The 12,747-nt window shown below is 52.9% G+C and overlaps 4 protein-coding genes across 4 annotated transcripts; all 4 read left to right on the top strand.

Annotated features, from left to right (window-relative positions):
* Positions 1-1,062: 1,062 nt before the first annotated feature.
* On the top strand, positions 1,063-3,192 carry AYO20_07523 (hypothetical protein; the record flags this gene model as incomplete). The annotated part of the gene is made up of 4 exons (XM_022645808.1): positions 1,063-1,505; positions 1,562-1,764; positions 1,809-2,733; positions 2,790-3,192. 4 exons carry the CDS (start codon positions 1,063-1,065, stop codon positions 3,190-3,192), a joined length of 1,974 nt encoding a protein of 657 aa, XP_022498218.1.
* A 1,283-nt stretch (positions 3,193-4,475) lies between these two features.
* Positions 4,476-5,153, top strand: AYO20_07522 (hypothetical protein; the record flags this gene model as incomplete). The annotated part of the gene is made up of 2 exons (XM_022645807.1): positions 4,476-4,881; positions 4,948-5,153. 2 exons carry the CDS (start codon positions 4,476-4,478, stop codon positions 5,151-5,153), a joined length of 612 nt encoding a protein of 203 aa, XP_022498217.1.
* A 2,115-nt stretch (positions 5,154-7,268) lies between these two features.
* AYO20_07521 (hypothetical protein) lies at positions 7,269-8,537 on the top strand (the record flags this gene model as incomplete). The annotated part of the gene is made up of 1 exon (XM_022645806.1): positions 7,269-8,537. One exon carries the CDS (start codon positions 7,269-7,271, stop codon positions 8,535-8,537), a length of 1,269 nt encoding a protein of 422 aa, XP_022498216.1.
* Positions 8,538-10,587: 2,050 nt separating this feature from the next.
* On the top strand, positions 10,588-12,489 carry AYO20_07520 (hypothetical protein; the record flags this gene model as incomplete). Its single annotated transcript, XM_022645805.1, has 1 exon — positions 10,588-12,489. The coding sequence occupies one exon, from the start codon at positions 10,588-10,590 to the stop codon at positions 12,487-12,489; it is 1,902 nt and encodes a 633-aa protein (XP_022498215.1).
* Positions 12,490-12,747: the final 258 nt, after the last annotated feature.

The following is a 12,747-nucleotide window of genomic DNA, read 5'->3' as shown; positions in this document are numbered from 1 at the left end:
AATTCAAGGTAGTCTGTTTTCCGTAGTTGTCCCACATGTTACTGTGTCAGCGCCTCGGGAGGATTGAAGTCTTCGATGAAGGAGGCCAGAGATTGTCGGCACTGGCGTCAAGACTAGTATTAAAGGTGCTTAATCAGCCAGCAAAGTAAACAATTGTTTCTTGTGCGATGACTCGGCTAAATGTGTGGGCGGTGCCAGTCGGTGGGCGCGCTGGGAGGAACCTGGGAGCGCCTGGGCATGGATGGAGGTTTCGGACTGCGCTGGGCGTCCCATCGGCCGTCTCGCTCCTTTGGGTGTGATGTTGCGGCCGCAACTCGTGGTTGACAACTCGCCCGGATATGCTTGCACAAGCTTGGGCTCTCGAAGCTAATGCAGAAGCTGCGGTAGCGGCCTCGAGGAAAGGAAAAGGGTTGTCGCGGGGAGGATGCGGCCATGTCATAGTTCGTGGGCGCAGCCCCAGTTGGTGTAAGTGGCCCGCAGCTGTGTCATCATTACCCTCTCACGCCTCTCCACAGTAACAATCACAACCACTACCACCATCATCGCCATTGTAGTATTTGGATTTCCCTCACTTCGCACATACAATCCTTTTTGCTTGTATCCATTGGCGAATCGGTCGCTCTGCCTATGGACTACCCATTGCATCCTTTATCGCCTTGAAACCGAGATATTCTCGCTTCCACGACCTCACCATCGACCACACCACAACCATCAATAATATTTACCCATCGCGCTGCGCTGCCATCCCCTCTTTTCTGCTCTTCGACACCTCTCTGAACTCCTGCCGGATATCGGCTCCCCGTACCCCGTTCATACCCATTTATATCCGACTTATCGGTGCTTTCACTATCGCGAGCCGGCGCCGATTTCACACATGCGCGGCTGATTCTTATCCACAGTTGCATCGCCACCCCTGCCTTGACATAGTTGTGCGGAAGGTGTACTTTGCCTTTAAGACCGAGGCATCCTTACGAGATTAGAAGAATCCGCCATATATCAGAGGCTCCCTACGACCCGAATACACGAATACACACGAGAAGAGCAGCTTGCGCATCTGCCAACATGGATATTGTCGATCGGGATATGCAGCGGGCTGAGCTCCAGGCCACGCGCCAATGGTCTCATGAAAGTAAAGAGCGCCGGTCATTGCGCAGCCAGAGATCTCAGCAATCTGGAATTTCGAGCTCTACAGGCTCCAGCACATCCTCTGCACCCGATATGGGCAGAATAGCTACTGCTGGAGCCTCAAGCGCAACAGTTCCTTCGACACGGGCCGTGAGAACGAGGACCCATCCCATTGAGGACCTCAGAATGGAAACACATCGTCTGCAGCAAGTTCAGACCGTGGGAGCAAGTATAAAGTCAAAGGCGGACACCAAACCTCTACCCGAATTTGGTGGTGGAAAACCATATCCTCCCGATCTGCCAGCGCAGGAAGAGTACGTTGTGGAGTTTGATGGCAAAGATGATCCTCTACATCCTCAAAATTGGCCCTTCAGGCGAAAGTGAGTACGGATCGGCACGACGGAACAGAAGTCGCTCATGCTGACGTTGCTCATAGGTTGTACATGGGCGCAATCCTGGCTTATGTCTGCTTGTGCAGTACTTTCACATCCTCTATTTTCTCCGCCTCGACCTTCAGTGTGGCTGCTCATTTCGGAGTCAGTGCTGAAGTGGCCACGCTCAGCACGTCCCTTTACGTCCTAGGGTACGCATTTGGCCCGTTGATATGGGCTCCTTTCTCAGAATTGCGAGGCAAGTGGTGTCAGAACCGAGAGAAAGCCGACATGCTGACGCTGCCCAAACAGGTCGAAAACTGCCCATCATCGTTGGAATGTTTGGCTTCTCGGTCTTCTGCTTTGGCTGTGCCACAGCAAAGGATCTACAGACAGTTATGATTACCAGATTTTTCACAGGGTTTTTCGGTTCGTGTCCGTTGGCCGTCGTGGCTGCCGTCTTCGCCGACATGTTCGACAACACACAGAGAGGCACAGCTATTGTCATCTTCTCCTCAATGGTTTTCATGGGCCCGATGCTCGGACCGTTCATTGGAGGTTTTATCAACAAATCCTACCTAGGATGGCGTTGGAACCTGTACATTCCGGGCATAATGGGCTCGGCGGCTGTGTGCCTGGTCATTTTATTCGTCCAAGAATCCTACGCCCCTGTGGTCTTGGTGAGCAAAGCCGCCGAACTGCGCCGCCGAACTAAGAATTGGGGCATTCACGCGAAGCAAGAGGAGGTTGAGGTGGACTTCAAAGAGCTCATCACTAAGAATTTTTCTCGTCCAATTCGACTCCTGGTCTCCGAGCCCATCATTCTGGCCATCACCTGCTACATGTCATTCATTTATGGCCTCCTGTACTGCTTTCTGACGGCCTACCCTCTGGTTTTCCAGGGTGTCCACCATATCACTCCTGGTGTCGCAGGCTTACCTTTTTTTGGAATGGTCGCTGGGATCTTCATCGTCGCCGGCTATATCATCTGGGATTCCAAGGCCTATAACAAGAAGCTTGCGGCTAATGGCGGAATTCCAGTCCCAGAATGGCGTCTTCCGCCGGTCATTGTCGGGGGAGTGCTGTTTGCCGCTGGTCTTTTCTGGTTTGGTTGGACGGGCTACAAGGCATCAATTCATTGGATCGTTCCGACTCTGTCTGGTCTCTTTACCGGGTTTGGTCTGTTGGCTATCTTCATCTGTTGTTTCAACTACATCATTGACTCGTACCTCATGTTGTAAGTCGGAAACTCCTCCCCGACATTTTAGTGACGCACGTACTGACAATCTTTAGCGCTGCTTCGGCCATTGCAGCAAATACCTTCCTGCGATCGTGTCTTGCTGCAGGATTCCCCCTTTTTGCGCGCCAGATGTTTGATAACCTCGGCATCGAATGGGCTGCCACGCTTCTTGGCTGCGTTGCTGCTCTTTGCGTCCCGATACCTGTGTGCTTTTACTTCTTTGGCAAGAAGCTCCGCCAAAGATCCAAATTTGCACCTACCATGGCGATCCGGAAGCCTGTGGACGAAGAGGGTGGTAGTGAAGAAGAAGAACAGGAAGCCAACATGGCCGCTTTACATGCTACGCGCAGCCGTGCGCACCACGATTTGGAGGTGCGGTCGAGGAGGACTCGCACGAACGGCAGCCTGGGAACGACAACCAGTAATCCCGGACATGATCCAGAAAAAAGTGCATAGCATGCGATTCATTCAGCCAGAGCACACCAGAGCTATGGATGAAAAGGGGTTCGTTGTCTGTATATGGAGTCTTCAGTTAGCCATGGGGGGTGGACTTGTCAACAATGGGAATACGGACTGCCGGCTCTCGGTATCGTGGGAGACATGGTCCACAGTATATACAGTCAAAATTAAGCGGAGAATTTCCCGATATGCCGTCTCGTCGCATACGATCAGGAGCATCGTAGTAGATCGTCGATGTTGGCTTGTCTGGAAGAATTATCGGATCAATTTCGCCCCAATTTCCAGCCCGAGGTTATGGGACGCGGCACCGAGATGAAGCTATATAGACTTCAGCTTGTTGTCTGTTTCCTCAGCTCTATTTGAGCAGACGGCACTCATCCGGGTATACCATAACGTATGGGAGTTGATACAAGGTTCGGATGTGCCCAATGATTATGGAGCTATTCACCCTTCTCTGAAAAAGGAGAAAGGAAGCTTTGGTAATTGGAGGTCAGCTGTATCTGACACACCCACCGCAACCTCTTGAGAACGAAGAAATAACCCGACAGGACAAGGTTCGCAAACCAGTGCGCAGACAAAACACTTGTCCTTATAGTGGTTGATCCAAACGGCGGATGTTGAACTGCCGGGACGCTCTGTGGATGTTAGCCGCACCAGCTCCACCACCACCACAATTGAAACTCTCGATTTCTTCCATCTTCCACGACGCCACGAATCACCACCTCTCGCTACCCGCAAAATCTCCATCGTCGCGCCACAAGACCGATTCATCTTGACGCAATCCTCACTGCTTACGGCATCATCATCACCAAAACTGACAAAGCGCGGAATATCTTCCAGCCTTGTCAATGCTGCTCACGTAGCTACAGACCGTGTGGAGCCACCGAAGAACCAACTGTCTACCAGCTTCTAGCCCATCCCATCAGCAAGCTAGCTGAAGTGGTCATCCAATTCTTCCATCACCCCATCACCAAGCATTACCCGATCCAATCCGTTCCTCAGTCGAACCCTCCACTTTTAAGCACCTCTCCTTCACCCTGCGCTGGCTCATTGTTGTGGACCGCCCATTCAAGATCGGAAAGAGAAAAAGGACCAGAGCAAGAACTATGCGTCTCACAGCGCCATCTCAGACTCTCAGATATTTAAACATCAGACCACTTCGCGCGCCGTCTGCGTCCGTCTTTCTTCCACTTCACACCCACTCCCTCAAAACTCCAACCACTACACATCTTACAAAGTCAACGTCGCAAGCACGTCAATTCACATCGTCGATCAGCAAAATGTCGTCGGAATCGTTTTTAGAAGCTGTCAAATCTCGCCGGTCTTACTATGCTTTGACGAGTGAGTCTCCGATTCCTGACTCCAAGATCCACGAGATTGTCAACACAACCATCACAAATGTACCGAGCTCTTTCAACTCGCAGTCAACCCGCGTGGTTGTCCTGCTGAACGAGGAGCACAAGAAACTGTGGGGTGATATTGTGATCCCCGTCGTCAAGTCGGTTGCTCCCGCCGATGCGTGGCCTGCCTCGGAGAAGAAACTTGAGGGATTCAAGGCGGGCTATGGCACCATCTTGTTCTACGAGGAGCCCAAGGATGTCGCCAAGCTCCAGGAAGCTTTCCCTCTCTATGCCGACAAATTCCCTCAATGGAGTGAACACACCAATGCCATCCACCAATTTGTTTGTAAGTCATCCTCGCGTCTCGTGAATCGCCCTCTACTTTTGTACTTTGGCTGACAGGAGGAAACAGTGTGGACCGCTTTGGAGAAGGAAGGCTTTGGCGCAAACCTACAACATTATAACCCCTTGATCGACGAAAAGATTGCGGCAACATGGAACGTGCCCAACAATTGGAGCTTAAAAGCACAGCTGGTCTTTGGCAAGCCCGCTGGCGAGCCTTACCCGAAGACATTCAAGCCGCTCGAAGAACGGGTGTTTGTCCACGGCGCCAAGTAATGGATTCTACTTGTTTGAGGTTCGACACCTCCGCATTTGCCTCGTGTGATCGGAGTCTGTGCAGGAAGACCGCTATAAACCTAGAGAATCGATTGAATTCATTGAATTTGCTCGTACACAGAGATCTGGTTCTTTTCCTAACTTGGTTCGGCGAGGATGCGAATTGCATTCACTTTTTCCATTGCCTCCACCCCTCTCTCTCTGCATGTGGCTCTAGTTGTCCAACTCAAGACAGATGTCGGCCGTGCTCGCGTGGGTGTGCGATTTAATAGGGTGAAACCTCCTGCACCGACAAAGTACTCCAAAAGCGGCCCGGAGCCTTGCTGTAAGTGGTCTGTGGCGTGTCCGAACAATCCACCGATGGATATGTGGAAAGCAGTCTCAATGCACGACACTCCTCTAGTTCTGTGGGTATTAGTCTCTCCTTGTTTTCACCAGTTCGGGTCACTTATTTCTCCTGTGTATTGCTCAGGCATAGCCCATGATCCGCACTTGGGCCTCGATTGAAATGTGGGAGACGCCGACGACAAGTCCTTGGCAGTCAAACCAATTATGCCCTGGAACTCACTGATTTATTGTTTTCGGGGATTGATCGGTAGACTCAGTAGAGAGTATTTAGGAGGTTAGCCCGCGAACAAAAACTGGTACATCTTGTTTTTCTGGTGAAATAGTACTGTAGGGATTCAGGCCGGACTCCACGAGAAGGTGCGAGTCTAGTCATTGAACGGAGTCGACAATCCTCAGCGGTCTTTCGCTTCCCCTGACATGGCTTTTCATAGTGACGTCCTCGGAAATCGCCTGTGCAGTAACAAAGGCCACGACTTGTGGTGGATTCCATAACGTAGGGAGTGGGAGTCTGATACCACGAATGTTCTGCTTTGCTATCCACAGAGACTAGGGGAAGCTCAGGCAGCACAATAAGGCAGAAGTTGAAGGACGCCCCAACCCAGGGCATGGCTCCCATCCACAGCGCAGGCCCCACATCAAATATGCGCTGTAGAAGGGATTTCAACGTCGAACACTAGCCAATTTGATCCGGCGCTTACTATGTCACAAATCACCTGACTTGGTCGGCCCTTCCTGATTCTTGGATATACTCTTCAGAGATAACCAAACTCCGTCAAACAGTGCCATTGAAACTTTTCAAAAAACGCCACTGAGACTTGTTCTGGTGCCATTGCGACCCTTGTTTCCTCGTTTTACTCTCCACCCTCGCTCCGGTCCCAACACATTATACCGCAGCCGTCCCCCGAGTTTTCTGGCACCCACCTCTTCTACCACCTGAAGCTTCATCATGGCACGGCTCCAGGATAATACCCGGGAACACTGGGACTGGGAGAAAAACCCAATCCGCGTTTATACCCCAGACCCGGAAGAGCTCAAGGAGTGGCAACAGAGTCTGCCCTTTAAGTGATTCGGAATGATTCGGCGGACTTCTTTTCTCATAGTAACCACGTCCCCAAGCAAAGCCCCATGGGTGCTCAAGCCTCATTATGCTGCAGCATCAGGTCTTTTCCCATCGACCAAGGATTTCTTGAGTCGAGCTGCAACGGAGGAGTTCCTGGCTAGTCACTAGTCAACGGGCGACTCGTATTTCGGATAAGGCTAAGAATGTCGAATTGCGGGGAGCCCATCGGATACGGGAATCGGGGAAACTATTTTCCGCACCTTGTACTGATCCGAACAAGCAGTCGAGAATTTAATTGTATTTTTCACCTTGTATATGCAGTTGTTTATTTTATAGAGCGCATGAACCCTGTCCTCCGTCTATTTTCCAGAATTATCACCTGAATTGATATACTCAGAGCATATAAGCTCGCCATTGTCCTGCGGACAACAAAAACCTCCCGAAGAGGCCGAATTTCCACATCAGCCACCCACCCCTCGGCTGCGGCTCCAATTCGCTGGTAGGGCTCGATCCGATTGACAAATACAATATTACACCCAACTGACTCCATTGAAAGACGATAAAACAGATCCGACTTCCCCGGCGTGTAAGGAGGACTGCTGACTTTCGATTTTGAAATTGAGAAAAGGAGTCCTGCACCCTGACCATGTCTAAATAACACCCCAAACTAATCCCACGGCTTGCCAGCACCGCCGGAATATTGTACCATGCCACAAACTTACGACTTCCTCGTTGGCACGTTCAACACCCCTGAGCTCTATACCCTGAGATTCACCCCTCCCCTATCGTCCTCGAAAGACTCTGCAGGCAGTCTCCAAGTCCTTCACTGCGCCACTGCCATTGGGTCTCACTCCTGGTTGCATCTCTCTCCCACCAAGCAGACTGGGAAGCGGAACCTGTACGCCACTGCATGGACAGAGCCTCCCGCCGTGGTTGCCTATGCCGTCAACTCCCCGACAGATATCCAGTTGCTGGGTAGTGCTCCAACTCGGTCTCGCAGTGGCTATGTCACAGCGAACGAAGTAGCGCTCTATTCTGCGGGCGGAGCTACAGGAGAGGTCTTTAGTCTGGATCCCAAGACAGGCAATATTATCGCACCGGTAAATTCCAATCATGCTCAAGCCAATGGGGTCGTCAAAGACGGAAGAATCCAACCGCTTCAACTCCTCTCGTTTGTGGACGCAGACGCACAGCGTGATGATGGAAGTGTCATGGACTTTGGAGGACTTCGCCACGGCGCTCATTCCACGGACCTCTCGCCCGACGGTCGAGCCTTCTACGTTGCGGACATTGGGCGAAATTGTATCTGGACGTTCGCAGTCGATCCCAAAACGGGGGAATTGACGCTAGGGGAGAAACACATCTCGCCTCGTCCCACAGATGGGCCCAGACATGTCTGGCCTCACCCCAGCGGAAAATTCGTGTATTGCTTGCAGGAACATACCAGCGTTGTGGACGTGTTCTCCACCACTAATCACGGCGTGAATCTGCAACATGAACAGGGCGTCCGGATAATTCCTCTAGAGGAGAAAGCGGAGGACTACTGGGCCGACGAAGTACGGACGAGTTTATCCTCGGGCGACAAACCAAAGTATCTGTACGCGAGTACACGGGGACTGAAGGAGGGCAAGAGGGGATATGTTGCAGTATATAAGCTGACCAACGAAGGCCTGGTCGACACCTCGGTCACTGCCCACCCATCGTACAGAAAGGCCGCCGCGAACTCCCAGGACGTGGCATACAATTTCGGTGGACTCTACGAAGGCTTACTGTACTTGTGGGAGACGCCTACGAGTGGCGGCTGGGCGAATGCGATCCAGCCCGGTCCGACGATTGACGGAGTAGAGTATCTGGCGCTGACCGATAGTGAGGAGGGATTTGTATTTGTACTGGGCTGGGACGGTGTCGAGGTTAAAGAGGTTGCGAGGACGAAGCTGAACGATGGCGCTGGAGCGGCGACGGCGGTGTGGTTGTGAACAAGACATGGACGGTGGGTGACAGTGCGAGATGTGAGACGCATCTTTCAAGTGGAACATACGGCAGGCGACCACAACTCTTGGATTTTCAGAGCCAGTGGGATATACGTAGTATGGAATTATCCGGGACAACAGGCCTTTCTCCCTTTTTCAATCGACGCGAGCCCTACGAGTAAAGCGACCGAGACGACTGGGTGGTTCGATCGATGGAGTTGGCCCATTCTCAGCACTCGCGGGTCTGCACGCCGGAACGTGCCAACAAGTGGTGACAGTGGCGACAGGGTTCCTGCAGGCGGCGGGCCGTGGAACGAGATATGCGAGGTTCGTTCGTTTAGTGAGTCCCGATTGAGGTTTCGATGGGCGGAGCATGGCCGCGGGCGGGCAGACAGGACTGACCGAAGGTGCCTACCAGACGGGCCATCACAGGCTATGACAGGCTTGCGAGAGCCACCAGAGACACCAGAGATACCACAGAGGTGCTAGCAATCAGCTTTGTGTTTTGTGTTTTGTTGACTTCTGCACTCGTTGACACATTGGATATAGGGTACGACACGACACGGCAAGTCGAGGAAGGGAGACTCTCGGCTTACCCATGAACTCATTCATACATGGGCACATGGAATATACACACATATACACACAAACTCGGTACCTACATAGGTTGGGTAGCTCATAGATGATGACTTGGATGTGAATCATCAATAAAGAGATAGATACCCCTCTATTCCTTTTCTATCTTCTCTTTGAACTCGACCATGAGGCAGTACAGAAAGAGATGTTGTACTTGTAAAGTAGAGTCAAGTTCAACGCTCAACTCGAGCTACGTGTGTACGTATGTACTGAGTATATATGTGCCCACTATACTCCGTACTCAGTGCACTCGCTAGACCTCGTACCTCGTACCCGGGACCCCGTCCCCAGTCTTCCCTAAAGGGTTATTTCCCTCTCTCGCTTCATCCTCGCTTGTCCAGATCATGATCGCGATCATGATCGCGATCACGGATAAATTATCAATTTAGCGGGCGAGGAATCGCCGATTGCGCCCTATATTTTGCCAGCTTGACCAAATGACCAGGTACCCAGCCCTACTTGCCCTACCGAAGTAGGTAGAAACATACGAGGTATCAATACCTACAGAGAAGGTAATGCGGTACATGCCTACTTGGGTACCAAGCCATGTACCAGATGGAGAGATGGAGGGGTGGATTGATATAGATGGGTAGGTGTTAGCGACACCACCACCACCACCACCACCTCCCTCTTTCTCTCTCTCTCATTTTGTTTTCGATAACATCATATCACACCATCTGTACCTCGTACCCCTCGGAGGTACATTTTCGCAAATCCAGGTTTTTTTTTTGTTTTTGGAAGTCTTACGAGGACCAGCGAAGATTAGTCACCATCACCATCACCATTTTCTTTTTGGCTTCGTTTCAGTTCTTCCTCCCCTGCTGCGTCTGTACGTCTGTGCGTCCGTGTGTCTTTGTCGGTGTGTGTATGTGTGTGTGTGTGTGTGTGTATGTATGTGTGGATGTGTGTATTTGTCACGACTTACGATTATTACGAACCCCTCCTCAGATCCTATTTGGCTGGGGAAGGATTCACACACTGTCAAGGATTCAGGGTTCAGGGTTTCTACCTACTGCTCGCATCCCACATAACCCGAAGTTTACGAGGGGGTCTACCAGTGGGAGGTACAGCGCCAACTCCTGTTTCTGGTAAAGTTCCGGGCCCCCGCCTTACCAATTAGCCGCTAGCTAGCCAGCCAACAGCCTGCGAGCCGCCGAAATCCTTCTTCGGAGTACCCAACGGAGGCGTACCAAAGGGCTACCGAGGACGCGGGGGTGGTGAATCGAAAGCGTATGTGTTTGTGCCATGGGGCCTTTCTCACAAAGTATTTAGGTACCCAGAAAGAAGAGGAGGAGGGGAGGGGAGGACAACGACAACAACGATAAACAACACACGCATGCCGAGTAGAATTCACCGTTGCTGTCGAGCAGACCTGAAGAGATAGGATAATGGTCTTTTAGACTACGAAAGGAGGACGAACATGCCCGTCGAGAGAAAACCCTTCGAGGGCGACTTCTTGTTCGTCAACCACAATGCAAAGCAGATGAAAGCCTCACCGAACCGGCGACAGGTCTTTTCCCACGTCCAGAACCAATATCGCAACTGGAAGCGGCAACAGGAGAATCGGGCTCTGAGGGCTTCGATCAAGGCGCTGCCTCACATACCTGATGCCCCACCATCGACGTCGACATCGATAGACGTCCCTGTGCTTGATATTCGGCATACATCAACAGGGCAGAGTGCTGAGCATGCGCAAAGGGCAGAGGCGGTAGACTACGATGTTGGAAACCAGCAGCGAACCTCGACCAAGATTGCGATCCGCTCGCTGATCAACGACGATGATGACCACGACAAAGACGACGACAACGACATGGACTACCACCAGCACCGTGAGCACCTCCCAGAACGGGCAGAGCAACCGGTGGCAGTTTGCAACGAGGCAGACATCAAGCCACTCCAACGGCAATCACTGATGACCATCCTCGGCAAAGGAAATTCAGACCCCTTTGGAGCCTATGCCGTCGAGATCACCCCTGCTGCCAACGACTTGCTGAGCTTCCACCGCGACTTTGTCATCCCAGCCCTCTACCACACCACCAAGCACCGGTGGATGACCAGTGCCAGTGCGTGGCGGGACTGGCGAGACTGCGTCGACGGACTGGGCGACGGGGTCGATGGCCTGGGGGACGAAGGCGCCGGGTCTGGGTTCATCGCCAGCTGCGCCGCCGAGGCCGCGGTGATATCGAGGAACCCGTCTGTCCGGAAGCAAGCGGCCTACTACCGGGCGAAGAGCATGGCGGTGCTGCACAAACGCCTGATGGCCGGCCGGTTCAACCGTCGCCAGCTCTATTGGCATATCAATCTGCTTGTGGGTACCGACACGCTGATCGGGGACCTCGTCAGCACGGGCGCCCACCTCAACATGCTGCGGTGGTACTTTGAACATGACGACCAGAAAAAGCCCGTCGACACGGACCTCCTGGTGTACATTCTGTACCACGACGTCCACCGGTCGTCCATGTTCCTGTGCAAACCCATCTTCGACGTGGACAGGTGGCTTCCGCAGCGGCTGCAGCCCGTAATCGACGCCGCGGGCCCTTACCTGCCCCCGAATCTGTCGGACGTGAGAAACCGTTTTCTCGACCCGTCGATCGATAATCCCCGACTGCGTATATTACTGATCGAGCGGCGCGAGAGCCTGGCGGTGTGGCTGTTCCAGAACGGCTCTGACGCGGGCTTGGGCTCCGACGAAGAACCGTCCGCCAGCCACATCACCACCACGGCGCTGATGGGCTGGCTGCTTGTGCGGGTATACCTGCACCAGGGCCAACTGGTCAACCTCTTCTTGCAGGCAAAGGAGGCGATAGATGTACGGAATACGAATACGAATATCTCGGAGACTCCACGGTCCGTCAACTCGGTCTTGTGCCAGGGCTACATCGCCCTGGCCACGCTGCTGTACATCCGCGCCATCTCGTTCAACGGGACCGTGTGCGGTGTGCGCCTCTTTGACGCCACACCCACAATCCTAGCCAACATGCGAGAGCTGCTCCAGCTCAGCGAGCGGTCTCCTGACACTGTGACCGACCACGAAAGGTACGAGAACGCCCGTCTCTGGGCACTCTACGTGGGCGCCACTGCCGAATCGTCCGTGGACACGGACACGAAACTCGAGGAGGAGGAGGAAGAGGAGGAGGCGCCGCGCGCCGGCTGGTTCACCACACACTTCGCCGCAAAGGCCATACGACTCGGCCTGGTCCGATGGGACGATGTGAGGAATGTACTTACCGGGTTTCTGTACACGGACACGATGCACCCGGACAGCGCGGAGTGGTTTTCCAGGGCTCTGCACAGAGTACGGCGAGGAGGAAAACGGAGCTGATCCAGCCACCACCCTGACATTGCCGAGGATGACTGAGGTGTGTGTCGGGTGCGCCATTTTCCTTTGGTTTGTGTGTCACTTGTTCGACAACTGACGACCTCGGGCGCTCTTCTTTCTGGATGGTACAAGACAAACCCTTCCATACCTAGGTATGATTGTTGTCGGAATTTTTGGGTTATCTGCGAGCGAGCGAACGAGCGAATGAATGAGATACAATACCAACTCCAAAGTGATCGGCGTACTCGGTACCGGTATACA

This window comes from Fonsecaea nubica (assembly GCF_001646965.1).
Source record: "Fonsecaea nubica strain CBS 269.64 chromosome Unknown Scaff53, whole genome shotgun sequence".
In the NCBI taxonomy this organism is placed as follows: Eukaryota; Fungi; Ascomycota; class Eurotiomycetes; order Chaetothyriales; family Herpotrichiellaceae; genus Fonsecaea; species Fonsecaea nubica.
This window is presented reverse-complemented; position numbering and strand designations above follow the sequence as displayed.